The sequence below is a fragment of the Typopeltis vanoorti genome, chromosome 9, assembly GCF_054136105.1.
Source record: "Typopeltis vanoorti isolate ZY-2024b chromosome 9, IOZ_Tvanoo_1.0, whole genome shotgun sequence".
NCBI lineage: Eukaryota > Metazoa > Arthropoda > Arachnida > Uropygi > Thelyphonidae > Typopeltis > Typopeltis vanoorti.
This window is the reverse complement of record NC_143557.1, coordinates 41139671-41167375: the sequence shown is the minus strand read 5'-3', so window position 1 is coordinate 41167375 and position 27705 is coordinate 41139671. Positions and strand designations below refer to the sequence as shown.

Below are 27705 nucleotides of genomic sequence, written 5' to 3'. Positions count from 1 at the left end.
AGAGAATCCTTGCAGATGACTTGAACAGACTGGATGGGAAAATGAATGCCAGTTCAATGCTGCCAAGGGTAAAGTTATGCATTTTGGACATTGAACATTATAGGCAGAACATTATATTAATGGGAAATTGCTGCCAAGTAGTCAAAGGAAGTAGAGGTCTAAGGGGAGAGATGTGTGTGTGTGTGGGAGGGATCTAGTGAACAGAAAATTAAGTTTAGAGGCCATATTGCTAAGATGGTTAAGCTATTGGATTGCAATGTTGAAAGGAACACTAACTTGTAAGAAAAAAAGGAATTTATTCTTTTACTTTACAAGGCCGTGAGAAGACCATATCTAGCTACTGTGCACAGATATTGTTACCTGGTTCTGAAGAGACAGGGATAGTGTTGACAAGATCCGGTAGCTAGAAACCAAGATAATACCTGGCCAACGAAATTGTACATATAAGGACAAATTGAGAGGGGAATGTGTTCTTCAAAGTTTGTGGAGTAGATGGAGGAGAGGAGATATGATAGAAACATATGTATAGAAGTGCGATTTTGCAGCTTATGGCTGATGGAAGTAAAAGTAAAATGTAGATCATCCTTGGAAACTGGCAAAGATGCAGTCAGATGTAGTGTGTGCATCTTTGCTTAAGGAGAAAGAAACAATGGATATTTAATATCAGTAACTTAAGGAGCTGGATCTCTCAATAAGTCCTTTGACTCCTTTGAGGAGTATGAAAAATAACTGCAACTGTTCCGCAAATATAATGCAATTGTATAATTAGCTTTAATGGTGAAACTGGAAAAAAAACTTACTATTACATAATTTTTTATGCATATCTAAAGGAAGTGGCTCTTTTGTATTTACATGGCTACTAAGAGAAGTTGCAGCTTCATAATGATACAGCCAGTGCACCATGAATTTTGGACAAATTTCTATAGCATCCCATTCAACATTGTTTAATCCAGCTACTTCACTATATGGAACAGTTGAGAGACAGTGTTGCAAGAGACTTCCAAACTAAAAGAAATGAAAGACATTAATTTTAGTTGATGAAATTCTAAACAAATATATTCTTGATACCAAAAATTTTAATCTAATATCAATATATAGTAAATGAATCCACCCCTCCAACACTTTTTTTCCCCCAAATAACAAAATACACTAGATATTTATAATGGCTTTTCACTTATTAATAATAAAAGTTCTTTAATAGTGAAACTGATATATGAGGGATTCATAACCAAAGTGGACTAAGTCCATCTAGAATCATTTTGAGAAACTGCATCTTCAAGTTTATGGCCGCTCAAAATTAAATCAGAGAAATCCTTTCTTTTAGTGTTACATGGTGATCAGCATTCATTTAAAAATTTTATGGAATTTACAATCATTTAAAAAACTTTTTTATTATCCCAACGTTTCGATCTTCATATCAAGATCATCATCTGGAGCATACATAAATATACAAAACAAGCTGAGTTACATTATTAACTGTAAGCTAGAAAAACAATGATTTGATCACATGTTATTCTACTGGCATTACCTCTAGTGAAAAATAATATATATTTATAAATTACATCAAGCTAAATTCTATTTATGATGACAGGATAAAACATTCTTTCTTGGAGATGGTTTTTTTCAGAAACAATGATGTCCTATTTTTAGTATTACAATTGTTATTTAAGATACTGGATTTTCTACAGTCCTGTTTATAGTTGTTCTTAGTGAGGAAGGTTCTGTGGGTCGAATATATGCCTTCCATATATTTGGGATTTTTAGACCATCATTATTGTTCAGATTGGGATGGTTGATAATGATCTCACAGGCTTCCTTAAATTTCCATTCATACCATTAATACAAAATTAATAACGAAAAAAACTCGCATACAAAGATTATTTAATAGTATAATTTTTGCCTGTGTGTCACAGGCATCTTCAGTACATTAAGCTCAAATTAAACAATAACTGACAATTCCAAAAAGCGCCATCTAAGTAGCTGGTGTAAGATAACTAAAAAGGTCAATAAGTTTCCTAAAAATAAAAAAAAAAAATAAAAAAATATTAATACAATAAAAAGTTAGGAAAGATTAGTTGATTTGTAAAGTACTATCTCCCATAAAGAGGATAGACGTAAGCCGTCGGATCTGTTTTAAGTAAGGAGAATGAAGTAGAGTTTCACGTTTCTTTATAAAGGTGTTCCACGAGAAACTGACTTTTGTGAAGAACTCTTGTCTTTCTCCAATGAACTCTTTGTCTAGTGAAGATGGCATGTTCTGCAAGTCCAGACTTTTCAGGTTTAAAGTATTCAATATAAGATTGGTGTTCTTCTAGCCAAATAGAGGCAGAGCTTCCCGTTTGTCCTAAATGAGATAATCCACAAGAGCACGGAATCTGGTAGACACCTGGATGATTAAGATGTGGAAGCTTGTCCTTAGGAGAAGTGAGAAAGGTGGAGATTTTTCTAAACGGTTGAAAGGCAGCAAAAATATTCACTGGTTTTAAAACTTTTGCTATACGTTCGCTGATGCCTTGTACATAAGGGATAGTAATGTGCGTTATTTCTTCTGTGTTTGAAGAGGAAGACATATTAAAACTGCTCAAAGTTCTTTTAATGAAGCAATTCTTATAACCATTAGATAGAAAGGAAGAAGTTATATATTGTAGTTCTTTCTGTAAAAGATCGTCTGAAGAACAAAAGGAGTGGGCCCAATGAACCGGTGTTTTAATAGTTCCTACCTTTTGACTGGGATGGTGATGAGATTCAGCATGGATATAATGGCCTGGATGAGTCTTCTTTCTATAAACTGAGAAATGTAGGTTACCATCTGGTTGGCAAAGAATTAGAAGATCTAAAAAGGCTAACTGCTTATTTGATTCTACTTATAGGGTAAACTTGATCCTAGGATGAAATGCGTTTAACTTAGTGAGAAATTGTTGAAGTTCATCCGAAGAGCCATTCCATACAGCAAAAATGTCATCGACATATCTGAAGATGCCTGTGACACACAGGTGAAAATCATACTATTAAATAATCTTTGTACATGAGTTTTTTCCATTATTAATTTTGTATCGATATGTCTACTCACGGTATACCTCTTTTAAAACTTATCGTTCATACCATGTTTTAGTGCGATGTAGACAGCTAGTGCTTTTCCAGACAATTCTGTGTAAGGTATTCAGGGCATGATCCGAAAGGCCAGCTTCACCATAATTATTATATCTAATGTGTTGTATATGTTCTTTTTGTCTGATAGGAATTGTGCATCCTGTTTCTCCTATATATGGTATGTTGCAAGTACAATAAATACGGCATACTCCAGGGTGGGCTAGTGGAGGGAGTGGGTCTTTGGATGAGTTGAGTAAGCTTTTTAATTTTGTGGGAGGTTTAAAGGTGGCTTTGAGGTTGTATTTTTGTAGTACTCTGTTTATTTTGTCTGATGTTCCTTTAATGTAGGGAATGGTTATAGTTTTACTGTAGTGTGGTTTGTCTTTGTTTTTTTTTTTTTGAGGTTTTGTAGAGAATTTTGTTAAGTGTTTTGGCTGTATCCGTTTTTTTGGAAAGTATTGCTGATAATTTTAAATTCGTCTTTCAGTCCTGTTCACTGGAACAGATCATCTGAGCCCTGTTTTTTCGAGTGTTGATGACACCTAGTTTTGGTGTTGGGTGGTGGTAGGAGTTTATGTGTATATATTGTCCCGTATATGTCGGTTTCCAGTAAACAGTGAAGGAAAGATTGCCAGAGGGAAAAAGTGTGATAAGTGTATCTAGAATAACATAACACACTTCCGTTTCTAGATGCACTTGTCACACGTTTTCCCTCTGGCAATCTTTCCTTCACTGTTAAGTGAAGGAAAGATTGCCTATAAAGATAAAAATATAAAAGATAAAGCTAAAAAAATAAAAATAGCTATATCAAAAACAGTAAAAAAATAGAAAGACACTCCAACTCTAATGAAACAACAGATTTATTCAAGAAAGTTAAGGATATAACCAAATAATTCAAACCAAAACTTAACATAATTACAGAGGAAAATGGCAAGATCTAAAATGACACTAATGACACAGCCAGAAGATGGAAAGAATATTGCGGTGAGCTTTACAAGGACTCAGCTATTCAACAAGAAGATGAAGGAGCTATGGAAAACAAAGAAATGGAACCAGAGATCCTCAGAAGTGAAGTAGAACAAGCAATCAAAAAATTAAGGAATAACAAAGCCCCGGGTCCTGATTCAATACCGGCTGAAATGCTGAAAAACCTTGGAGAGAATGCAGTCAACTGGATACATGATTTATGCAATAAAATCTGGAAGATGGCAAATAACTGGACTAGTTCCACCATTATCCCAATCTACAAGAAAGGCAATCACAACAAATGTGAAAACTACCACACCATTGCCCTTATCTCACATACCAGCAAATTTTACTACACATTATTAAGGAAAGATAACAAACTTTTATAGACCATCAGATCTCAGAAGAACAATCAGGATTCAGAAAAGGTGGAAGAACTAAAGATCATATATCTAATCAGACAAATAATCGAAAAAGGAGGTAATTCAACTTAAGCCTTTATCTATGCCTTATAGATTACTCCAAGGCCTTTGACTGTATGAGATGGGATATTTTATGAGACATCATGCAAGAATCAGGAATACCAAACCATCTAGTAACCCTCATAAAGTTAAAGATACCAAGCAATTTTAAACCTGGTTTTACTCCATTTTTTCCAAGTAAGCAAACAGACAAAATGTCAAGTTTGCGCCTGCAATTTATGCAAGACTAGCTGATCCCACAGGTAGTGCAAGACCAAGGCAACTCGTGGTAGAAGTGGAGCAAGCTCTGATCACTAATCTTAAGATTTACCCTTAATGCCAAAACACATCTCCAAGAAGGGGATGTATGATGTTTTGTATTAAACGCAAGGGGCCACTACCCAGACCGGTTTCGACCTTTATTGAGGTCTCATCAGTGGGGAGCCAGGCTAGAAATACCAAGATTTAGTAATGCAGAGCTTGTAAGTATTTTACCAAAACGAGTTACCATAAGGTGTTATAACCTTATTAAATAAAAATTTCAGGAGGAGATATAGATGTAGAAAGTATTTTTAACTTGGGTATAGTTATGTTAAAGATACCAAGCAATTTTAAACCTGGTTTTACTCCATTTTTTCCAAGTAAGCAAACAGACAAAATGTCAAGTTTGCGCCTGCAATTTATGCAAGACTAGCTGATCAAAATTGCTTGGTATCTTTAACATAACTATACCCAAGTTAAAAATATTTTCTACAACCCTCATAAAGAACTAATATCAACAAAATCAAGCAACAGTAAGAATTGAAAACTCAGTGTCCCCTGCATTCCAATTTGAAAAAGGTTCAAGACAAGGATGCATACTCTCACCATTACTATTCAACCTTTACAGCAAAACTATAATGAAAAGATCTCTAGAAAAGTGGAATGGAAGCATTAAATTAGGTGGCCAAACAATCATTAACTTAAGATACACAGATGACACAGTGATAACAGCAACAAATGAACAGGAATTAAAATCCAGCCTAAATCAATTAGAATAGGAAAGCTTAAGCCATGGTTTACGAATAAATCCAGACAAAACCAAAATAATGGTTATAAACAACACAGAAGAGATAGATGTAGAAGGAATTGAAATTGTCAACAATTTATATAAATTGTCGACGATTTCTGTAAATAATACCAAAAAATGATGGATGTAAAAAAGGGATAAGAAGAAGAACAGCACAAGCTAAGAAAGCGATGAACGATTTAACTAAGATCTGGAAAGACAGGCACATCTCCAAAAAGACCAAAATTAAGCTTGTAGAAACATTAGTTTATTCGATCTTTCTCTATGCTTCTGAATCTTGGACAATGACAAAAGATAACAGAAGAAGAATTGAGGCATTCGAGCTCTGGTGCTGAAGAAGATTGTTAAGAGTGTCTTGGACAGAAAAACAAACAAAAAAAAGTATCCTAGAAGAACTGAATATCCACACAAGACTGATAAATATAATTGACAAGAGAATAGTGCAATATGTTGAATTTTTTTCTTGACAATTATTCATAAGACTATTACACTTTTTTTATAATCTTTGTCAAGTAGCTTTATTTTATCCTCCTACATGTTTCGCCAATCTTTTTCTATTGGCATCCTCGGGGAATACAAACTAGTAAGCTAAAATGAAGGTTACGGACTAGGTTATAACTGATGGTTCTAATTCATACAAAAAAATGGTATTGTGCGTGACAATGTGCGTGTCTTGTTAACGTGATTGATTCGTTATGGCTCATTACGTAATTGTTATGAAAGTTAATTTCTTTGATGTTTAATGATCTGATAAAAGTTTTCCAAATTTCTGGTAAAATTAGACCTTGATTCTTGTTTAGGTTTTCAGTTTTACGGGCGACTGTTGCTGCTTCTTTAAAGGTTCTTGAATGGTAGTTATCTTCTATGTATGGCATAAGGCTCTTATCCCACTCAATATGATGGTTAGTAGAGGCAAAGTGGCATGAAAGGCCTGAAATGTCTTGTCTGTTATTTCTGACATATCCTATGTGTTCTTTCTTTCTCGTTTCAAAGCTTCTAGAGGTCTGACCTACGTAACTAATACCACATGAGCAAGGTATATTATATACTCCAGAATGGGTGAGGATCTTTCGGTGATCTTAAAAATTTCCAAATAGTGTTGATTGGTTTGAATGCCACTCTGATCTTATGTGGTTTTAGTCCGTAACCTTCATTTTAGCTTACTAGTTTGTATTCCCTGAGGATGCCAATAGAAAAAGATTGGCGAAACATGTAGGAGAATAAAATAAAGCTACTTGACAAAGATTATAAAAAAAGTGTAATAGTCTTAAGAATAGTGCAATATTTTGGACACACACATGTAGAAGGGAAGGCAACTGCCTGGAAAAAATAATCACCCAGGGTAAACAGTGTGGGAAAAGAAAAAGAGGAAAGCCACCCTACAAGTGGATTGACCAAATATCAAGAATCACTGGACTTAAACTAGAACAAGCAATAAGAGAAGCACAGGAGAGAAAGAAATGGTGAAGCATCATCAAGACGGTGGTGTCCACTTGGACTGGAATACTTGGAAAAGCCTCAACAGACTGAGAACGATAGGACGTTGCAAACAAAACCTCATCAAATGGGGCTACCTCACTGACCCAGATAATTGTGAGTGTGGGACAACCCAGTCCATGGAACACCTTTTTTCTTGCCCCTTTCTTCCATCACCTTGCATAAAAGAGGACCTTATATCCTGCACAGAAAGAGCAGTTGATTGTGCAAGATACTGGAGGAACATGTGACCATATTTATTGTATATAAGTTATGTATAGTTTCCTTTTTTCATATTTAATTATCATTTCCCTGTATAATTCACCTACCAAATCTAAGATGATCTCATTGTAATGTATCCTAATTTGTTGTAAATCATGTTGCACCACTTACTACTGTATCACTTGTGTTTGGATACGAAATAAATAAATCAGGAAGGCCTGCAGAAAGTCTGTAAATAAAGCTGTAGAAAGCTGACTGGCAATCCAGAATGAATGTTATCACATGAATTGTTACATGCAATGAAAAGGGAATATCAACAATCCAAACACTTAAAATCAATGGATCAACCTGCATGAAGCAACACTTCCAGTATCAATAAGAGATACATTTTGAGAGCCATAGTTAATTTGGCTAATTCTAGAAAAGACTGACATCAGCATCAACTTCTATTCTCAATAACTGAGGCAAGATCTCCACTATCAAGATCAAACTAGACACTAACTACATATATAACAGTTTGGATTCAAGAAAATATCAAGGAGCTGGAGTTTCTCCCTTGCTCAGCACAGTGTTTAGATAGGTCTGACTGTCACCTTCTTAAACAACAACAATGGCACACTTGCTACATAGACAGTGCTTTGTCAATTTGACTAAGAGAAGAATTTGTTGACCCAAGGATCAGATCTGGTATTGCAGGATTGATCTCTGTGAGGAAATGGATCAAGAACACAGAAAAGAATAGCTTATATTTTGATAGTGTTTTAAATTATAATTTTATGAAGTGTTAAAATAAAAACGACAGAATTCCAAAGAACTTTTATTTCAGTCATGTTCCCATAACAAATGCAAAATGCCTAATTTGATTCAATCACCTCTTTATTATCCATCTGAATTCACTATTGTTTCAATGTGAATTTAGAGACATATTGCTATGCTTGCTGCAATTTGTGCATCAAGAGCCCCTCTCCTTGATGGCAGAATTTCAAAAATTGGTTTTTATACACTGTAAAGTGGGGACTCTCCAAGAGCATTACAAGTTTAAGATAAAATGGTATGACATTTTTGCATCTCATATCAGCATTACAAGTCAAAATACATGACTACAGTCATGTATTTTGACTTGTAATGCTGATATGTAATGCTATCCGTCAGTATCTCATGCACAGAACAGCAAACTATGCCAGTTTTTGAACATCTCATTAATGCTCTTCAGAGGACATTCAACAGCAGTAAGGTGACTACATAAAATTGAAGTTAGCATGATAGTTCTCATTTTTATTTAAATGTTCTTAGTTTGGCATGACAATGAAATAATCGGTCAGAGAAAGTGTTTTAATATATAACATATAAGAATAGTGGTTTATAGATGGATAAAAGAGGAGTCATAAATCAGTTCCGAACAAGAAGTGATCATAGACTAGTAAGAGCTAAAGTTATGCTACCCATCAAATCAGAAAGAAAGAAATTAGTAAATACAACCAAAAAACTTGACTCTAAGACAATAACTGAAAAACAAAAAGAATATAGAAACATAATAAATAAAAAATTAGATAAAAGAAACATTTTTGAAGAGGATGCAGATAAACTAAATCAAACAAGAACAGATATCACAGTAATATCTGCAAATAATTTTAAGAGTACATCAGCAAAGAATAAAGAAAAATTTTCACAGGAAATCATAAACATGATGAAAAAGAGAAGAGATATGAAACAAGATAAAAATTCTACTTCAAAAATAGAATGCTCAGAATTATGTAAAACTATACAGAAAATAGTAAGATATGAAATCAGAGTTTATAAACTAGCACAATCAAACAAATAATAGAAAGTAACAAAAATATGAAAAGTCTAAGAAGAAGCCTGATAATTGGAAACAAACACTTAACAGCAATAAAAGAAAAGAATGGTAGAGTAGCAAGAAATCCAAAAGGAATTATCAAGAGACTGGAAGAATTTTACAAAGAACTTTACAGAGATGAGTGAGATAAAATTATACAGAATAATAGCAGCAACTCCACTACTGACGATAATTTTGAACTACTGATAACCTAAAAAGAAATACATGAAGCTATATACTAAATGAAAAATGGAAAAGCTCTAGGAGAAGATGAAATCAAAATTGGGTTAATAAAGATTGGTGAATAATTAATAAAACATCTAACAAACCATATCAAACGTATATACTGATAAAGGGAAAATACTTACAATCTGGAATAATACAATATTAACATTAATTTATAAAAAAGGAGATAAAGAAGAAGCCAAAAATTATAGACCAATTAGCTTGTTATCAGTTCTGTATAAAATACTTATAAAAATTAACTAACAGAATAACACCTATTCTGGATTTAAAACAAACAATAGAGCAGACTGGATTCTGAAAAGGATATAGTGCAATTGACCACAAACATGCACTGAGGCAAACCATGAAAAAAAAAAAAAACAATAAGAATATCAAAAACTTCTTTGTTTAGCATTTATAGATTATGAAAGGCCTTTGACAGTATCAAAACTTCTGCAATAACAGAAACCCAAGAATATGTTATAATTGAATATGTTTTAACACGTTCATTGCCAAGCTGAAAATTTGAATTTCGTGTGGTGGCCAAATTTTTTATATTTTTTTATTTAGTTTTTATTGTGCTCAAAATAAGTTAATATATTATTTATATGCTTTTATTATTATGTACATAGGATTTATGTACTCTAAATATCTATTACGCGATATCGCGTGATATGTAATTCGGTCAAATAAGTTATATATTTTACAAATAAAAAACATTTAAATATAATAATTATAACTTTAATTATCAGTCTTTTATAATCACATAGAATTTTTAAAAATAACATACAAATAGAAAAAAATAATTATCAAAAATCAACATTTATAGGGAACTTACTAAAAAAAACAAACAAAAACAATACTCAAAATAAATAAAAGCCAAACTTCAAGCACGCTAAATCAACGAATAACTAAACAAAATCGTTGCGTCGTCGCCTTGTCCGAACGGCGCCACTGTGCGCACTGGACAATGGCTGGCGGCCATCCCCACTCCATGAAAGTCGATCCCTTCCCTAGTGGCCAATATAAATATTACGCATCGTCTCGCTGTGGCCCCTATACTATTCTGCTTAGAAACTTGATAGCGACATCCACGCGATAACACGTGATCGGCCGTCTGGTGAGAACTCGCATCACGTGATATCGTGTGATTGGCAATGAACGTGTTAAAAGAGGTATCGATATGTGGAGCTGTTAAAAGTGGAATTTTAAAACTGTTACAAAAATGGAACAGTAGCTATAAGACAACAGATAGAAAAACAACAAGATCCCTATACAAAAGGGGATAAGGCAGGGAGATTTTATATCGTCTAAATTTTTACACCATTTCAGAGGATGATTCTAAAAATTAACTGGAGAAAGGCATGGCAGTAAAAAGTGAAGAATTAACCAATTTAAGATAAGCAGATGATATTGTATTTCAGAATCAGAAAATCAGGAAAAGATAATTATATTGAGCATAGAAAGCAAGAAGATAGGTCTTAAAATAAATAGAAAAAAACAACAAAAGTTATATTTGATAAGTACTTAAGAGCAAATTAAATTACAAACCATTAGGAAATAGAAAACTAGGACGTCCTCTTAAGAGATTCAACGATGACTTCTAAGGCCGGAACAGGCCTAAATCCTTGACAAGCATGATGATGAGCCAATAGAAATGGTCTCCTCTTATGTGTACTTGGGGAAACTTTTTGACATTGAAAATGGATTACAGAGTGAAATTAAAAGAAGAATACAGCTAGCCTGGTATTCATTTGGGAAACTGAACTACATTTTAAAAATATCTTACCCATCTGCCTGAAAAGCAAAGTAGTCAACCAATGCATATAACCAGTACTCACCTGTGGCTCAGAAACCTGGGCACTAACTAAACAAATGGGAAAACAAATACTGTTTACAGAAAGAAGCATGGAGAGAATCATCCCAGGGTAAGTAATTTTTGAAGATTTCCCAAATGAATTCAGTTTCACAAATGAGTACCAGGCTAACTGTATTCTTCTTTTAATTTCGCTCTGTAATCCACTTTCAATGGATAACACTAATGGATAAAAAGAGGAAGGAATGGATAAGATCACAGAGAAAAGTCTTGGATACAATAGAAATTGTAAAAGCATCCAAATGAAGATGGGCAGAACATCTGGCTTGAGGAATGGACAATAGATGGACCAGAAAAGTAACAGAATAGATACCAACTGGAAAGAGAAGATAAGGACACCCAAAAACAAGATGGGTAGATGAAATAGAAAAACTGGCTGGAAAGAGATGGATGGCAGAAGCAGAAAACTGAAAAAATTTGAAGATCATGTAGGAGACCTTCATTCAGCAGTGAATCAAAAATGGCTAAGAAAGAAGAAAAGAGGAGTGACTGGTCTTAGATTTGTAAATAAAAGATGCTGGTTTCCTAATAGGTATGTATGAAGATTGTGATTTAGTCACACTTTTGTAGATTTTACACTTTTTTCCCCACAAAGTGTCCCCATACATATGGAAATTGAGGAAAGATAACATTCTACAGTCTCTGGTAAAGAGGCAGCATTCTATGGCTTCTGTTTGTTAGAGTTAAAGGGAGGTGAGGGGAGAAGATTTGGAGTTTTGATTTTATTGCTAATTGAGATTTAAGATTAATTGAGATTGACAATTGGAAAGCGATATATTTCTAGCAGTGTTAGTGATTTCTTAAGGAGTTCTTCAATGGAAAAATGGATCTTGCTCTGTGAGTAAGTCAAGGGCCTCTGTTTGTTGAATGTGGAGTGGAGACTTCTGTTTTAATTTATAAATTTTTTAAAATTATTTTATTTGTGTGTGTTGGCTCAGATAAACTGTGTGGAATGACTTTTTTTTTTCAATAGCAAAACTGATTCCAGTATGCTGATTATCAGGTGCATGAAAAATATTTATTTATTTTTTTATTTTTTGAGTCAGCCTTTATTCCAAGGTTTTTTTCCCACTGCAGTTTCAGGCTCATCAAATTAAAAAAATCTAGTAAAACAAAAAGTAAGCATGGTACAAAGGAATTTTTTCAAAGAAGCCAATAAGAAAGAGAGATAACAAACCTAAAACAAAAGTAAAAATATTTTGAAGTAGGAAAGAAAAAGCTAGGCTATTTATAGCGATGGAGCAGTCTCTTTTTAACATCTAGACTTAAATGTTAACTTTAATGAGGTTTTAATTGAAGGATATTGATTTACATACTTGTGTAAAGTCTTGAAGACAAAGATGGTAAAAATTTAACTAAAAACTTGATCAGAGATGAGATGGTATGCAGTTAAAAGTGGTGAGCATTAGACAGCGATAACTGAGTGCATAGAATATATCTAGATAAACAAAAACTTTTGTAAAAATCAATGATAAAAGAAATTAACACCGAAAAGATGAATTATGCAACTTTTAGATTTCAAAGAACTGAGAATAAAAAACCTGTTATATACATAATAAGTCAGCAACAAAAATGATAGATGCTGGCCATTTTGTTAAAATATCATAGATGAGAAAAGCCAAAAAATGACTGTAAGCTAGCTGCATGTTTTTTTTTTTTTGTAAAATGTGTCAGGAAGTGTTTGATTCGAAAGTAATCAGGAATTGGGCTGGTTTGAGAGTACAGGGAAGTAATTTATTTTGTTTAATTGCCATGGGGGGGGGGAAATAAATGATGAATGTCTCTTACTAGAGTAACCCCAACTATGAAATTCAAAGGTGGCAGTGTGAGGGTATGGTACTATTTTTCCTGGTTTGGCCTCGGACCTCTGTTTGTGGTACCAAGAACACTGAACTCCGAGAGGTATCTAAACATTCTGGACAATGCAATGTTTCCTACTTTGTGGTATGGAACTGAACTACTGTCTCTTTCAGCAAGAAAATACACAGTGTTATAAGTCTGCTGCTATAATTGTGTGGTTTATTGACAATGAACGTCACCACACTTGACTGGCTTCCACAGAGCCCTGATCTAACCCTACTGAACATCTGTAGACTGAACTGGAGCATTGGATGAGGTCAAGGGATGTTCACTTTACAATAGTCCAAAATTCCCAAAGATTGCTATTGTCATAGGATTGCTGCAGTCATTGCAGCAAAAAAAAAAAAAGTTCCTACAACTTATTAAGGTGGCAGCCATGGCTGTTTGTTCCTCACATTATGGTGTCCGTTGACTTCTTTCCAAACAGTGTATATATACAGTTATGCATACGTTGGTTACAAACTTTTAACCCAATAGTTGGTTACTACTGGGCTAAAAATAAAATAAAATTGGATAATTTTGAGTTTTTTTTTTTAAACAACTTGAGAATATAGAGTTAAAGATGAAAATTTCCAACACTTTAGGAATGGTGAGGCAGTCATTATGATTGAGGTCAGGTCAATGAATTGGGGTAAACTTGCTCTCAAGGTTTTTCATCAAATAAAATGAGAAAACTTCAACTGATTACACAAAAAAACATATTCAAGAAAACAAGAGGATATTCATTGAGTCACTGTCAGAGCTGAAGCACCAGCAAACATATTCCTAACATAAGAAATATGGGGTTGCCAAAAAAAAGTTTCAAAAATGTTACTACTTACTACTATAAGTAGCTGATAAACCAAACAAAGAGAAACCCTCAGAGGTCAGACCAATCAGGATACTAATGAGTATATTTGTGTATGTACACATATGTGACTTCCACGCATGAAATGTTGTCAACCTATAGTGCATTGATACAGTGGATGGACTAAGGTTGTTTTTCTTGTTTCTCATTTATTTATTTATTCTCATTTACTCTTGTTTCTCATTTATTTATAATCTCATTTATTCTCAATTGAGTTTGAGGATATTTGGTAAATGTCATTGATTCATAATGCTGCAAAAGATAAGTAATTTTTTTTTCAAATTCTTGCTAATAATACCAAGTTAATTTATTGTATTTGTTTGTTTTCTACTGGTTATTACTAACACCATGTTCCAACATAAAAATGTGCACAAATTCACATGGAGAGAAGAGGCTAGGAATAAGAAAAGTCTCATTGACTATGTTATTGTTGATAGTGATGTTTTCTCCCTGGTGCAGGACACCAGAGTGTACAGAGGATTTGAAATTGGAAGTGATCACTATTTAGTCTTGAGCAGGATAAAATTGAATTTCATATTGAAAAGAATAACATGTAAGAAAGTTTTAAAGCGAATAAAAGTTGAGCAGCTCTCAGATATGAACTGTAGACTAAAATACAGAAATATTATTGAAAAGAAAATGAAAGAGTTTGAGAACAGGAATCAAACCTTGGAGATTCAGTGGCAAACTCTGAAGGAAACATTGATTGATTCTGCCAGAGAGGCATGTGGTGAGGTTGTGTGCAAGGATAAAAAAATCAGAACTCCCTGGTGGACACAGGAAGTTAAAGAGGCAGTGAAGGAAAAGAAGAAAGCATATCAAAAGTTCCTGGCAAATAAGTCAGCTTTTACTCTTACAGAATACAGAGACAAATGTAAGAATGCTAAACACTGTGTAAAACTAGCTAAACAAAAGTCATGGGAGGACTTTGGCAAGAATATAGAAAATAAATATCAAGAAGGTGGCAAAATATTCTGGAGGTTGATGAAGAAGCTTAGGAATGGAGGAAAGAGTGCTGTAAAAGGAATTAGAGATGATAAAGGTGAAATGAAAACAGGAGAAAAAGATATCCTTGAAGTATGGAGTAATTACTTTGAAAAACTGCTAAATGAAACAAGCAGTGATGACAGCACAGTGATAAAAAACACTGACCAGGCATGCAGTCAGGAATACATATCCACTTGAAGTAGAAAAAGCCATCAAAGGCTTGAAATGTGGAAAGGCAGCAGGAGTAGATGATATTCGACCAGAAATGCTGAAGTATGGTGGTATAAGAGTCTTACAGTGGCTGCATTGCATAGTTCAGAAAGCCTGGACAGAGGGACGAATTCCCGATGATTGGAGTAGAGCACTCATAGTACCCATACATAAAAAGGGAAATAAAACTGAATGTGAGAATTACAGAGGTATTTCCCTACTGAGTGTTCCTGGCAAGATCTATGCAAGTATACTTGAGAAACGGTTGAGAAGAATTGTGGAAGAAAAGCTTGGTGAAGAACAAGCTGGATTCAGGCCAAATAGAGGCTGTCAGGATCAGATCTTCACTTTACGACAAATAGTCGAGAAAGCATGGGAATATAACAAAGATCTGTATTTAAGTTTTGTCGATTTGGAAAAGGCATATGACAAGGTGCCAAGAGAGAAGCTATTCAATACGCTGCAGTTATATGGTGTCAATGGGGCATTATATCAAGCAATACTTAGTCTTTATTGGAGTTGTGAGTCAGCAGTTAGAATTGAAGAAATACAGGAAGATGGTTTAATGTTAAATCTGGTGTGAGACAAGGATGTAGATTATCTCCTCTGTTATTCATTATCTATATTGATCACATTATGAAGGAATGTGGTATTAAACCTGATATCAAAATTGGAGATGTTAATGTCAGCTCTTTGCTTTATGTGGATGATGTTATACTTCTAAATAAATCCGCTACAAGTCTGCAAGATTCTCTGACTAAATTGAATAGCTGTTGTAATAGATATGGTATGAAGGTCAGCAATAAAAAGACAAAGACAATGAAAATAGGCAGAATCATTGAAAATGTCAACTGTGTTGTGAATGGAGAACCTGTGGAACAAGTAAAACATTTCAGCTACTTAGGCACAATTTTTACTGAAGATGGTAAACTAAATATAGAAATAGACAACAGAATCAGCAAAGCTGGTATCGTGGGAAGTCAATTGAATAAATTCATATGGAATAAGAAAGAAATTAGTCGGAACACTAAATTAGCTGTATACAAGACTGTGTTCAAACCAATTTTAACTTATGGATCTGAGAGCTGGGTCAGAAGTAAAACACTTGACCAAAGACTAGAGACCACAGATATGAGAGTCCTGAGAAAGATTAGAGGCGTGAACAGATGGCATCAATGGCAATATCATATTAAAAATGAGGATATTAGGAAAGAACTTGACATTGTCAGCATCCAAGAATGCGTTAGCAGAGCTAATCTCAGATGGTATGGTCACTTAAATAGAATGGGAGAGGAAAGATTAGCAAAAGAAGTGTTCTCTGCCAGGTTGGCAGGAAAACGACCCAGAGGAAGACCAAGATATAGGTGGATTGATACGGTACAAAGTGCCTTAGATGATAGAAATATAAGATCTGATAATGTTGGAGTCTTGACAAGTAACAGACTGATTTGGAGGAAAATTGTAGATAGGAAGTTAGTAATGATGTAATTTTTTCATGTAGTACTGTCATATCCTGTACACCCCTTGAGGGTACATGGCAGGAATTTGATGATGATGATGATGATGATGTTTGTTTTCTAAGTGTGTGAGATACTAAATTATTTAGACTTAAGTAAAACATGTATATTTCCTTAAATTATATATTGTTCATATGGCAGCTATGTACAGCAGAACAATGGCAAAGAAGATGTCTTTGATGGGCAAGCAAAATTTGCATGATTTTCTCAAGGGCAAAGTGCAAGATTGAAAGGCTGCAGATACAGCAAGAAATTTCCATTGTGCATAGCATTATACATGACTGAAAGGGTGTGTGCTTTGCATTACAGGATACTAAGTCATTATATATGACTTAGTATCCTGGGCTACTTGTATATAACCTCTATATACAAGTAGCCCAGTCGTGAAGATACTTCATGTGTAAACATTGTTTGCTCACATTTGGATACAGGATTAAAGCCAGAATATAATTTCTTGGCATATTTAATTTATAGTATAACCAAGTGAAAAAGGTTTCAACATCAGAAGACCTGTCCGCACTAAAGTGGCTACACTGCCTTCAATTATGTGGAAATTCCAGTTAAGAAGGAGTAAATGTAGAACTACAAGGCAGGCGACTATGATACATAGTGGAAGTAGCTTGAAGCAGTACCATGGCATAAAGATCTGAAAGGGAAGGATGTTCACATTGCAAGGGGGGGGGAATAGTCAAGGTGTATCTGGAGAAAACAATATCACAGTGTATACCCAAGATCAGGAGGGTAAAATGGGTAAGAATTAGATGGTTAAGTAGTATCATTAAGCATGGGTTACAAAAAAAGAAAATGTGGAGGATATATAAGGAGAAAGGTGACCAGCTAACTCATCAACAGTATAAGGATCAGGCAAGAAAGGTGACGAGCATGGTAGGGAAGACAAAATCAGATTATGAGAAGAAAATATTAGCTGAGCAGGTGAAAGAAATCCCTCCAATTTTCTTTTTCGTTATGTGGCAAGTAGGAGGAAAAAGGAACATAGAAGGATAACTTTAATGAGTGCAGCTGGTAGAGAGGTGACAGAGGAAGACAAAATTGTTCAGCTATTGAGTGATTGAGTTATCATCGAAGTGAAGATACTGTTATGGAAGAGATGACAGGAACTGATGTGAGAACAGAGTTTGATGAATTGGAGGTAGTTAGGATGTTGCAAAATTTGAATACAAATACAGCTGTGGGATTGGATAGGATATCAACTCATGTTTTAAGAGAATGTGCAGGAGAACTAGTGATGCCCTTAAAAAAATCTTTTATTCTTTTGCATAAAAGAGGATGCTGATGGTCAAAAAAAGAATTCAGGGATGGACGGATAAGAATATGATACTCGATGAGGAGCAGAATGGTTTCATGTAAGGTCAGTCATGCATTAGTAATCAACTAACTTTTTATAATAGAGTGAGAGCTTCGTTGGATAAAGGGAATGGCTACACACGATGATATTGCTGGATCTTGCAAAGGTGTTTGACTTTTTTTTTTTTTTTTTTATAAGCATATGATGATACAACAGCCATGAAAACCCTTTTATGGGGAAATAAGACTATCTCAATCTCCTACATTTTTATCCAGCCTTGGGACCGGCATATAGCTGATGAATCAGGCCTATGGCTGTGTCTTAAGTATTCCCAACTGTAATCCGTGTGTATTTCATGGGGCTGGTTTGCCTGTTCTGGGGGATGAAAAACCCAAGTTTCCAGGTGAAAAAACCTCCCTACCTCTGTATTAGACTGACTAACTCACCTTTAGTCAAAGAGACCAGATAAAGGTTCCTCACATCATGGATGGTAATCAAATCCAGGCCTTTCCGACCAAAGAGCTTCGTCTATACCGACTGAACTATGGAGACTCAGGCATCTGACATAGAACTCTGTTATGCAAACTGAAACAAATGGGGATGGATATGAAACTGGTGATATGGATAAAAGGGTGGCTGATGGATAGATACTAAAAATAAGTACATGGAGGAGCAGAATCCAGGAGAAGGCAGGTGACTAGTGGTGTGCCACAGGACTCTGTGCTTGGACTACTGCTGTTTAATTTTATATAAATGATATTAGAAGAAAATGGGATACTGTATCGGGGACAGCATGGTTTTGTGAAGGGTAGGTCATGCCTCAGTAACTTGCTCACGTATTATAACACAGTGACGGCTGAACTGGATAAGGGTAATGGGTTTACAGTGATTCTACTGGACCTTGCTAAGGCCTTTGACAGGATACCACATGGAATTCTAATCAGTAAATTGCAGCATATGGGAATAGACATAGGGTTGGTGAGATGGATAGGAGGGTGGTTGAAGGAGAGATATCAGAGAGTGGTTTACTCAGGAGTAGAGTCCACAAGACGGCCTGTGACTAGTGGTGTGCCACAAGGATCTGTTCTTGGACCACTGCTGTTTAATTTGTTCATAAATGATATAGGAAAGGATCTGAGAGGAACAGTTCATTTGTTTGCAGATGATGCGAAGTTGGGTAGGGCAATAGTGAATGCAGATGACGTCAAAATTTTGCAGGATGATTTGGATAGATTGGAGGTCTGGGCTAGGGAGAATGGATGTCAATTTAATGTGGCAAAATGTAAGGTTATGCATTTTGGGGTGAAAAGATTGGAGGCAATTTACTGCATTGGTGGAACCGTGCTCCAGGAAATTGATGAGGCACGAGATTTAGGAGTGTTGGTGGATAAGGAATTGAAATTTAGGGGACACGTTGCAAAAGTGGCCAAATCAGCTCATCAAATCACTTGGTTGCTGAAGAATACGTTGACAAGCAGAGACAAGCAGGTTATTGTTCCTCTGTATCGAGCCTTGATAAGACCCCATCTCGACTACTGTGCTCAGATTTGGTCACCTAGGTTTCTTCTTGATGGGGAGGAGGTGGAGAGGATCCAGAGGAGAGTGACCAAGATGATAGCAGGTCTGTGGAATGAACCGTATGAGAACAGGTTGAGGATTTGTGGGTTGCAAAAATTGGTTGATAGGCAGAGGAGGGGAGATATGATTGAGACATTCAAATTACTGAAGGGTTTCTATAAAATTAATTCAGAAGATATTTTTGAGAACAGGGCTGGTTGTGGGAGGACTAGGGGACATCCATGGAAACTGGGCAAAAGTGTGGTTAGTAAAGGTGTTAGAGCTGGGTTCTTTACTTTTAGAGTAGTGAATGAGTGGAATGCGCTCCCTGAGTCTGTGGTGGATGCTGTGACAGTGAATGAGTTTAAGGCGAGGTATGATAGATACTGTATGAATGTCGAATAGTTGTGATGAAAATGATTGGGGCCTCCCTCGATGAGTCTAATGACTCCCTGGAGTTGCCCGTAATAATAGTAATAGTAATAATAGTAATAGTAATATAGGAAATAATCTGAAAGGAAATATTCAGTTGTTTGCTGATGATACAAAGTTGGGTAGTAGGGTATTAATTAATCAAGGTGATGTCGAGTGGACTTGCAGGATGATTAAAATAGCCTGATAGTATGGGCAAAACATAATGGATGTCAATTTATTCTGGAAAAGTATAAAGTTATACATTTTAGGATACAAAGATTACAAGCTATGTACCACACTGAAGGAAATGTAATCCAAGAAATGGATGATGCCAGGGATTTGAGGAGTAGTAGTAGTAGATAGAGAGTTGAAATTTACACCTCACATTACTTGGATATTGAAGAGCACACTAACAAGCAGAGAGATAAGGGAGTTATCATTCCTCTTTATAAAGCCTTGATATGATCACATCTGGATTACTGTGCTCAGGTCTGGTCATCTGGGTTTCTTGGGGATGGAGAAGTTGGAGAGGATCCAGAGGCAAGTGACCAAGATGATGAGTGGTCTGTGGAATGCTCCCTATGAGGATAGACTGAAGGTTTGTGGATTGCAAAAGTTAGTTTATAGGTGAAAAGGAAGGGGGGGGGATACATTAGAAACTTTAAGTTACTTAAAGGATTTTATAGAAGTGATGCAGGGGAAATGTTTCAGCACTTGGCTAGACAAGACAGAATAAGGGGTCATCCTTGGAAGTTGGATAAGAGTGTGGTTATCAAGGGCACGAGAACTAGATTTTTTACTTGGAGAATGGTGAATAAATAAAATTGGTTGTCTGAGTCAGCTGTGAGTGCTTTTTCTGTTAATGGTTTCAGGAAAGGTATGACAGATATTGTGTTGATAGTTTGTATCTCCTGTAATGAGTCACAGGACTCCATAGAGATGCCCATGCAATAATAATAATAATAATAATATTTTTTTAAAACTTTTCTTATTTATATTCATATAATCCAGAAGCTCTGCTTTTAGAGACTAAAATGGAACTTTTCTCCATCACTTCAGGTCTCCAATTCATGGGGTAGTGGTCTCACACATTATGATGAAATTTATCCCCCCCACTTAAAGACATTCACAAACATCCATATTCACAGTGAAATTTGAATCTGCATCCTTCTGGTTGGAGAGCAGATATGATATCCACTCAGCCAAGTAGGATGACGATATATGACAAGAATCATAATGATCAGCTTTGCAATGATTCTTGAAGATCTCCATGTGAACTAAATTGAGATTTAATTAAAGATTACTGTATGCTTACGGACTTAATTATTTAATGCCTTATTAACACGTTCACTGCCACGGCTCAGGCATAGTTTGTTCTGCACGGCAAGCGCTTTCGTGTCTTCAAGGTCACTATGAGTAATCTCATAGCCGGCTTATCAGACAGAATTTTGTTTCATATGCCAACTATGAATAATCTCGTAGCACTCCAATCTTCAAGGTCACTATGAGTAAACTCGTAGCCGGCTTATCAGACAGAATTTTGTTTCATAGGCCAACTACGAGTAATCTCGTATGACTTCCACCTATATATTACATGCGCTGACGACGGTGTTTATTGCGTCCAGTCTAGGTTTAGTTTCTAGTCTCTAAGAACCTTCAATTTTACCATGGCCAGTAAAAGAAAACTTACTGATACAGAAGTAGAAGCTTATGCTAATATGAGCGATGATGAATTTCATGAAATATTTGGTTCCGATTCCGAAGATGATCCTACCAACGACTCTAGCAGTGACTCAGATGATGAAGAAACTTTTGAAGATGAAGTTAGCATCCAGCCAAATACATCAACATCTACTTATTGGGAAAATTCAGAACAAGAGCTCCCACAATTTGACTTCGTTGAAACGGCAGGTTTTAAAATTGATAAAATACGCATTTTTGAGGTATACATTCAAAATGCGCATAAATTTTATAACATGATTACTGGAAATGCAATGACTGCATTAAAATTTAGAGATCAATTTATCTCAGTTTTTGTTGGAATGGATGAGCTTACAGCATCAGAGAATATCAGGAAGAATCGGGATTTTCATTATTTTGAAATTTTATCCCAACAGAAAAAAAGAATCGCCCGACAAAGCCATGCCCTGTGTGTACATGAAACACGTTATTATTGTCCTGTTTGCCAGGAAAACCACCATTGTGCGTGAAATTGAATAAATTGAAACAATTTGAATAAATTGTTTTTTTATTTTATTGATTGGTTTTTATTTTTATTGATTTTATTAGTTTTAAATTGATTTACAAATTACTAGTTATACTACAGATTAACTCGCGCTTGGCATAGAAGGTTGGTAATCGACATACAAGTATATTCATAGTTGGCTTCTGAGGTACATATATAATATACTATATTTTAATTGAAATTATTTCCCTTCTACCAAGCCCCCCAGACATGCTCTCCGCTTTATTCAGAATCCAAGGGTCCAAATTAAGGTAATTATACTAAGGGTTAACTTGTGTTTGGCATAGGAGGTTGGTAAATCGACATACGAGTATACTCGTAGTTGGCTTGTGAAGCTCATATACGAACTACGAGTATACTCGTAGTTGACAGCGAACGTGTTAATTATAATAAATTTAATTAATATTTCCGATATTTCAGCATTGTCAAATTATCATCATCAGGGAACAGAGTATAATACGATGTGTATACAAGCACTAAGAATGGATAATTGAAGGTGAAGCATGGCAACCAAAGTTGAACTTGAAGTCCTAAACAGTTCCTCCTAGTGGGCTAATGGGTGATCTTGGCTACTTGGTGGATGAGTGCTTACCAAATTTGGGCTGTTTCATATGACCAAACTTACTGAGGTTTGGGTAGTTTCTGAAGCAAATTCTAGAAATAATTTCTCATAATAAGTGGCTGCAGTGGTGGAACTGGATGTAGTCCTTGTGTTTGGCAATTCATTGCTGATTTTAGGCTTATTTTTTGAACTTAGGTTCAACTTTGGTTGCCATGCCATGCATCAGTCTCATTCAATCACTCTTAGTGCTAGCATGCACATATCAAACTGTGCTGTGTTCCCTGATGATGGCAATTTGACTGCCAAAATATTGGAAATGTTCATTAATAATCAATCTATGTTGTAATTTCCTTAAAAAACAGTAATGAATAGCCAATGTCTTTCTAAAAGAATTAATTAAACATTGTTAATAACCAAAACACAAACACTTGAGTAGTCAGTTACCAAAAACAGTAACAGAACTTGAAATTTAGAGAGTTGGATTTTGATGCACTTACACAGGAAATTTCAGAAAGCAATCTGAAAATAAATTTTCAAGCAGCACATAGAAAACCAGAAATACCTGAAGAACAATCTATACAACAAATATAAGTCACTCTGTTGTAGAAACTTATGCACGACATGTATATTAGCTCAATTGGCTGAGTGATTAACATACAACAGGTCAACTCGCACTGTGGGCAAAGATGTTTGCAATTGTCTTTAAATGGAAATGAATTCCAGCATTCAGTGTGAGACCAACACTCCACTTACTGGAGATACAAAGTAGATTGAAAAAGCTCCATGTTGTCTCATAAGCAGGATTTACAAACTATGTAAAAAATGTATTTTTTAATTTTATTTTGTATTTTTTTGTACCAATAAAAAATTCCCCAACCACAGTGCAGATATATATATCTTGCAACGTAGGACTAGTATGATTTAGCACCTGCAGAAAGAATGAGAAGCAGCTGTTAGTACACAGTTTAACAGGAACACTGATGACAGAGACCACAGAGGTTGCTCTAAACGTGATATAGAGCTGCTCTGAGATATCAATCTAGTGAAAAAGGGGCATTGTTATCAAAGAATAAAACTGGAGGGATGGATGGATGCATATAAATTCAATGTGTATGTTGTGAAATCAAGTAGTCCACAGTGCAAAATGAAATAAGACAGCAAAAGAAAACAAATTATGCGCACAGTTATGTGAGATAAAAGCAACATTTATCTGGTAAAAGAACATGAGGGAAAATTCAAGGGGCAGATTATTATAAATAGGTTGTTCTATATATGTCAAAGAATCCTTACAGTGGCAGTGGCTGCATATTCAGTCATGAAATACCCTCTTGTAGGTTGTTCAGCAATCAAGAAATCATCTTTTTATTTATTTATTTTTTTTTTTTGGAATCAAGGAATGATGGTTTGCAAGGATAATTTTTTTTTCAGGTTTCCACGTTGCATATATATCAACTCAAAATCATTTTTATTTCATTTTTTACTTGACAGATTTTAAACTTCAGTATCTGATTTAACAGTGAAAAATGTTGATTAATTTTAATGGTATAACACAGACTAATAACAAAATAACTATTTATTAACTTATTGCTGATATTCCGCTGGTATTCTATCCAGCATCTTCAGAGCACAAAAACAGTTTGCATAGTACACAAAACAAACAACAATCCAGTATAACAATTGTAATATACAACACAAAGACTAAAGTCCTAATTAGGCAAAAAAAAAAAAAAAAAAAAAAAAAAAAAAAAAAAAAAAAAAAAACAGAGAGAGCAGGTATTAATTAGGTCTAAGATGACTGCCTCTTTGGCAAATTTATACAGCTGTACTTGTTGAGGTTTGGAGTATGTTCAAGGCTTCTGTTGATTAAAAGAACAATCGCTCTAACTTATACCAACTTCTGTGCAGCATTTTTGTTTTTTATCCAATTGATCATGTGTGCAGGGATATCCAAGGCATGGTCTGCTAGAACGGACTTGCCACAGCAATGGTGCAAGATATATTTTTTATGTTCACTGAGGTGGATATCCACAGTTCTTCCTGTCTGTCCATAGTAGCTCGATCACACGAACAGAGCATCACTTCATAGACTCCTCGATGTGATAAAGAAGAGATTCTGTTCTTGGGTGAACGGATGAGAGTTGCCAGTTTAACATATGGTTTAAATATGGTGTGTATTTGATGTTTATTAAGCACTCTAGATATCTTTTCAGATGTGCCTTGGATGTATGAGATGGTGACAGTTTTGTTGTAGTCTTCTGTGGTAGACAGTGGGGGGTGGGAATTTGAAGGGAGCATTTAGTATTTTTTCTATCCTATGGGGATTATAGCCATTGGCTAAGAAGGTGTGATGTGAGTGAGTTCAGCAGTGAGAGCATTGTCATTACAATAAATTGTTCTAGCTCTGTGGATTAGTGTTTTTAAGGATACCATACTGTTGAGATGGTATCCTTAAAAATGATGTGATTGTTTGTGCAAATATTTTCCTGTATGCATAGGTTTTCAATAAACTGAAAATGATAAGGAACCATCTGGAAGACATATGATTAGTGTATCGGGTATGGGCAGACAGTTATGCACTAGCTCCTTAGAAAATTCCAGCAGAAGAAATAATGATACAAGTTGAATGACATATTCTCAGCCTTCCTACCCATATTACCAACATCAGATTGGATGTAGCAGTGTACTTGCCCAAAAATCACAAAAAAAGCAATCTCTCAAAGAAGGAATATGAAGCTTTACAAGAAATTAAAAAAAACAACAATAGAATAGTAATTACCAAAGCAGATAAGGGGAATGCTAAGTGGTTTTAAACCAAAAATATTACACAGGTAAGCTTGCTTGCTTGCTTACTTCAAAATTGCTCTGCCAAACTTCCTTTAGAATATGATCCCACTAATACATAGATCAGAATACCTCAGAGGTTCCTTTAAAAGGTCACCTCTTGGCCTGTAGAAGTCACCAACAAACTAAGACCGTTTAATTCTAGACCCCCTTCACCACGGATATATGGGCTACCAAAAATCCATAAACAAAATGTGTCACTGTGGATGGCATTGATTCTCCCACACACAAATTAGCCAAACATTTAGCTAACACTCTCACAATGTGCTGCCAACACTCCTTCACACATAAAAAACTTAGCTCACTTTAAAGCCAGTACAGAAAACCCCACATTCCCACACACTGACATAATGGTCAGTTTTCATGTCTCCTTTCTATTCACTAATGTCCAACTCAAATTTCCTATTCCCCAGATTTGGCTCCCTCTGACTTCTATCTCTTCCCAAAACTAAAACTCTTCCTAGCTGATCAGCATTTTTCTTCAAATCAAGAGGTGATTGCTGCTGTAGAGGGGTATTTTGCAGATCTTACTGAGAACCATTACAGGGATGGGATAATGGCACTGAAGCATTGCTGGAATAAATGTATGTTCATAAACTTTTATGAACTTCGAATAAATTTCTTTTACTGTTAAACCTTCTTTTACAAAGAATTTTATAACTTTTACACAATACTCAATTTTATCCATTTCAAGGAATACTTGCAATTTCACATGGATGCTTATGACAGATGCACCAACTTAGAAAAAAAATCGTGCCGATAGTGTTGCCATCTATGGTCGAGTCAAAGAACTTTTCAGACCACCCTCATACATCATTTTTATTAACTACTGCCTTCCAATGTTGCATCATCTGCACACAACTGGAAATTCTCCTTCAAATCATCTCTATATTATTTATGTGCCAATTAAACAGCAATAGCAAAGTACTGAGCTCAGTGATAGACATCATTAGTCACCAGCCTTCTCTTGGATTATACTCCATCATATATTATTTCTTGGACTAACACCAAGAAATATATGATGGAGTAAAATTTAACTCGCTTCCCACTATACCAGCTTTTCTTATTCTGCTGTCTATTTCCATATTTAATTTGCCATGTCTCCAGTTCTGCTCCAAGTGACATAACAAAGTTCCATGATATTCTGTCAAATACTTCTGCAAAATCTATTAGTATCATGCTGTAGCTATTTCCTTCACCCAACCCAACCGTTACTACTTTATTAATGAAAAATTAACATATTACTAAATAAAGACTTTCCTCTTTTGAAAACTTTTTCTCCACCATTATTATATTTCTATACATCTATTCCTGAATTTGCCCTTTACTCAACTTTTAATACCACTCCTGAGATGTGATTTATCAGTAATTTGCTACTTCTGTCTTGAAATTATTACAAGTAATGGAACCTATTTCGCCCTCTTTCTGCTTCCTTGGTACTTCCTGTCAAAGCTGAGACTTAAACAGCTTGGTCAGAGGTAGTGCTTTTTCTCTTGCATCTTCTTATAACACATGGCCTGATATCCTATCCATCCAACAGGAACTATTCAGCAAACAGTTCCAGATTGAAACGATCATATATGTTTTAAAGAAAAGGAACAGAGTGAAATAAACTCTTTCGATGAAGACTAATGATAAAAATTACAAAACTGATTGTGACTCTTACCTCAATCAGCAGAAATAACACTTTATTATTTCACAGATAGAACAGATAACTTCACACTTTTGTTAAACAATGCCAACAGGGTGACATGTTGGAGGCTACTCAATAACAAATTAAATGATATTAAGAAGGTGCTTTCACAATTTTGTTTGGCACCTATATGTAAACATTAATCAGAAAATACATATGATTCTTGTTTTAAGTATTCAAAACATTAATAAAATTCTGATACAAAACTAATCAAGTTTTCAACTTACTTTCTCAAGTAATACACACACATCTCTGAAAGAAAGAAGTGATGGACTTCCCATAACAGGCTTTGGGAAGTTAAATATTAAGTATGCTACAGGATTGATACTCAATAGAGCACTTTTACCTTGGTGGGAAAAAAATGAAAAAGAATTAGAGTGACAACTAGGGTTGATAAAAATGTTGTTTCTCATTTCTATGCAATTTTACAATTAATTTCTAATA

The 27705-nt window shown here is 35.1% G+C and overlaps 1 protein-coding gene across 1 annotated transcript in view; it reads right to left on the bottom strand.

Annotated features, from left to right (window-relative positions):
• Positions 1 to 27705, bottom strand: part of LOC150103000 (uncharacterized) — a 361006-nt gene that overhangs the window by 87091 nt on the left and 246210 nt on the right. The window contains exons 13-14 of the mRNA XM_090397703.1: positions 27489 to 27607; positions 801 to 1005 (exon numbers count right to left, since the gene is read on the bottom strand). Of these exons, the coding sequence (XP_090253829.1) occupies positions 801 to 1005; positions 27489 to 27607 (324 nt within the window). The remainder of the gene's footprint in view (positions 1 to 800; positions 1006 to 27488; positions 27608 to 27705) is intronic.